The sequence below is a fragment of the Jaculus jaculus genome, chromosome 6, assembly GCF_020740685.1.
Source record: "Jaculus jaculus isolate mJacJac1 chromosome 6, mJacJac1.mat.Y.cur, whole genome shotgun sequence".
Taxonomy (NCBI): Eukaryota; Metazoa; Chordata; class Mammalia; order Rodentia; family Dipodidae; genus Jaculus; species Jaculus jaculus.
The window spans coordinates 90,420,880-90,424,659 of NC_059107.1; the positions used below are offsets into that span (position 1 = coordinate 90,420,880).

The window sequence follows — 3,780 nt, forward strand, 5'->3', positions numbered from 1 at the left end:
CTGGGGTGGGTGGGATTAGTTAGCATGCTACTGTCCAAGGCGACTGCTTCCTGATCTGTGCCATGTATGCATATTTTATGTCCGTTTCTTCCCTCTCCTCAAGGATGGGACACTCAGGGAAGGTCTAAACATGGGCTCTTTTGATTGTAAGGTGGTGCAGTTTTTTCAGACTTCGCAGTGATATTTTAGATTATCCAGAACAAGAAAATGATTCACCTGGTCTCCCAATCAATAAATGGAAGAAGCGAAATTGAATTTCGGGTCTTCTAAAGCCCACTACGTGTGGGCTGGATAGTTCTGGGCGGTTCTTGAACTTGATGATTCTTGCTTAGCATCCATGCATTCAATACGTTGAGCATTCTGCATATTACGTCTCTCACACTATTTTAGTGCTGGGGATTCCGTGATGGAAGGTGCAAGGGAGGGAAAAATTCCTGCCCTTACGGAGTTTTCGTTTTCCAAATCCTAAGCACTGGCGCTCAGCATCCTCATGAACTCAACAGCGACCTGGGTAGATGCAGGTGGGTCTCATAAAGGGGAGGGTCTCATCCTGCCCCAGCTCCAGTGCTTTCTGCAGGGAGCCTCGGAAGCCTGTAGTGCCCTCTGCCTTTCTCAGCGCCGCCAGGCCTGGCGTGGCAAGTGCCGGGCGCCAGCGCGCCTGGAATTGCTAGCGATGGGCTCGTTCTCCTCCCCTCTTTCCTGCGGGCCCCGGGAGGACACGGTAACTGGAGCCACCCTCCAGGGAATGTGGGAAGCCGGAGAGAATCTTCCCAGGCACTGGACCTCAGTATCTGATGCGACAACCGGGAGAGGGACGAGCTTGGGGGCTTGTGCGGCAAACTGCTCTCTCATGCCGTCCGATTCAACATTGCAGCCACATGCGCTCTGCAGCCGGACCGAGGCCACTGCAGCGTCCCCGCCCCGCCCGCCCGCCAGCCACCCAGACAGCAGAGCTCCACTGCAGCCTCCCCACCGTCCTCGGGGTTTCTTCTCCACTTCCTGGTTGCCATGGAGACACACGTCATTTACGTGCCGTGCGTCGCCTTGGAAACAGAGGAGCATCCGCGGCTCGGCCGGGAGACCCGCCCCTGCCGCTCCAGCCGCACTCGCGGGCGCTGCCCGTTGACGGCCCCGGGGAGTCCCGAGCGGGTGCCCGCCTCAACCCGGACCCGCGTGAACGCCGCTGGGACCCAGGAGCCGCGGGACGCTCTGCCCGCGAGGCCGGGAGGACGAGGCGGACCCCGGAGGCGAGGCAGGGCAGGCAGGGCGCGTGTGCTCCCGGGCGAGCCCGAAGACGCCTGTCCTGGGACCCTAGGCGGGTCCTCGGCCCGCCAAGTCTCCCGAGCGCCCTCGGCCCCGCCCGTGCCCGGTGCCCGGGACTCCCCTCCCGCCCCTCCAGGGGCCCCGGCGTCCCCGGGCTCCTCCCCGCCCCTCCGGGGACCTCGTCCCCTGCGCGCCCCTCCCCCGCCCTGGAGGTCCGGCCGGACGCGACCCGGAGCCGCCGCCGCCCGCTTCTGCCGCTCAATGGAGGACGGTCTGCTGGAGATCATGACCAAGGACGGCGGCGAGCTGCCGGCACCCCTGGAGGTGTCCACGGTGCCGGCCGTGGGGGACGTGATCTCCGGGGAGTACAACGGCGGCATGAAGGAACTGATGGAGCACCTGAAGGCGCAGCTGCAGGCCCTGTTTGAGGACGTGAGGGCCATGCGGGGGGCCCTGGACGAGCAGGCCTCGCACATCCAGGTGCTCTCGGACGACGTGTGCGCCAACCAGCGGGCCATCGTCTCCATGTGCCAGATCATGACCACCGCGCCCCGCCAGGGCGGCCTGGGCGTGGTCGGCGGCAAGGGGAGCTCCCCAGGGGCTCCCCAAGAGCCCGAGACGCCTTCGCCTGGAGTCGGTGACAGCAGCTTTCTGGGTCGCGATCCCGAGGACGAGGAGGAGGAGGACGACGACGACGAAGAGGAGAAAGAGATGCCCAGCCCCGCCACACCCACCAGTCCCCGCGAGCTCTCCGAGAGCCCCTGTGCCGGTCCCCTCGAGGGGGACGGGCCACTTGTGGAGCCCCTCGACCTGCCTGACATTACCTTGCTGCAGCTGGAGGACGAGGCCTCCCTGTGAGGGGACTCCGCGGGGGGCACCGACTTCCTGGGGCTGGCTGTGGGTTTCCAAGTGCATGACGCCAGGGGACTGGACGGCGCGATGCAGCAGTGCTTCCCTCCGACCGACCGCAGCGGCTCTAAAGGGTCAGGTAGAGACTACCTCAAGGAAGGATTTGTAGGGTGAAGGACTTTGGGAGCATCACAAATTATTCTTGCCCAGCCAAGCGTCATAGCAAACTGCTGAAAGGTGAGGTTCCAGGAGAGAAGTGCCACCTCTGGACTCCCATCTATCCCCCTACCCTGGCCCTAGCCCCCCTCTTGCTCCCCAGGCAACAGGAGAACCCCTCAATTATGTAAATAAAATTGTGCTTTTTCTATTCTGAAAAAGAACTTATCTAGGACTATGGTATATAATCTCTTAACGATTTACCTAGAAATTAAGGAATTGGGGTATTCTGTTCTGGCAACAGGAAATTTACCCATCTGCTGAATTCCAAGATATTCAGTGCTCTGCAGAAGCCTCTCCCCCTCGCAGATCTCTGCGGCTGCTGATTGGTAGAGGAAGCTTGAGGAGGGAACTGCAGCCCTAGGAATCTGGGTGAATGGGGTTCCCAGGGCCCCTGGGCTGGGAGGAGCTGGCTCAGAATGTGCATGGATACATAATAGCTCAAGCTCTAGGATTTTGCATGCAGAGCGGATCCTGTCCTGTCACTGACTTCATCTGGGATTGCTTTTCCACTTATCTGGGCCTAGAGAACAAAGAGCCCAGTTCACAGGCAGAGACTTGGGGGTGCTCAGCAACAGCCCGAATTTAGGAGACATTTGAGGGACTCTTGGGGGCTGCAGCCAAAAATTGTCTCTCTCTCGGCTACACCTGCTTAAATTTCAGTTCCTTTTTCTGTCAAGATGTCCCTGCCTCTCGGTGTTGCCTCCATAACGTCTTGTGTATGTTATGTGTGTCCCCTCGTGTAGTAGTGTGTGAGCCCTCAGGGGCAGGGCTTCTGACTCTGGTGTTAGGTTCAGGAGGCTTTAGACTTTTCTGTGAGACCCAAGCTATCATGGCTTTCCCCTCTCCTTCTGCCCTCCCTCCAGACTTTCCCACCAGGGCATAGAGCATGTGGCTGTCCTGAGGTTCCGTAACTGATGTGCCCCCTCTTACCTCCCAAAGTGATGACTTTGTGTGCCCTTCCCTCTCTATGTATCCCTTCTCAGTGCTTTCCTTGGTGTTAATAAAAAGGCGTCATCTCCTCTCCTTGCTGCCTGATACTAAGGGGATGTGAGGTGGGACGTACGGGTCTGCTGCATGGGCCAGGGTTTAGTAGAAAAGGTAGGGACTATGCCTTCCCTCTTCTCTCCTTTGCCTCTAGTCGCAAGAAGTTGACAGTACCTCTCCTGGTTGGATAGACACTGCCAACTGTGCCTGCTTTCCCTTCTTCCCAAACCTCGATCTTAAGCTGGATGGGAAAATGTGGGGGTATGTGTGGTCACTGCCAGCTGACAAGGGTTTTCAGTATTTAGCATTCCACATGTCATATTTTCATTGAGCATCTAGCTTCTCAGGAGGTGGTTTCAGAATCAGTGTCCTGAAGTGGTAGGCATGATGTCTGTTTCTTGGAAGGGTTGAGGTGGGAAGGTGGTGTTCTGGGGTGGGGGTGATTGCCCAGGATCTCTGGGAGTT

General features: G+C 58.7%; 1 protein-coding gene across 1 annotated transcript; it reads left to right on the top strand.

Annotated features, from left to right (window-relative positions):
* The first annotated feature begins 1,449 nt into the window (after nucleotides 1–1,449).
* Ccdc184 (coiled-coil domain containing 184) lies at nucleotides 1,450–3,354 on the top strand. Its single transcript, XM_004668552.2, has one exon. The coding sequence runs from the start codon at nucleotides 1,525–1,527 to the stop codon at nucleotides 2,119–2,121; it is 597 nt and encodes a 198-aa protein (XP_004668609.1). The 5' UTR covers nucleotides 1,450–1,524; the 3' UTR covers nucleotides 2,122–3,354.
* The last annotated feature ends 426 nt before the right edge of the window (nucleotides 3,355–3,780 follow it).

Bases quoted from the DNA above. Each gene is read 5' to 3' on its own strand.
- Ccdc184 (XM_004668552.2), top strand. From the start codon at position 1,525: ATGGAGGACGGTCTGCTGGAGATCATGACCAAGGACGGCGGCGAGCTG.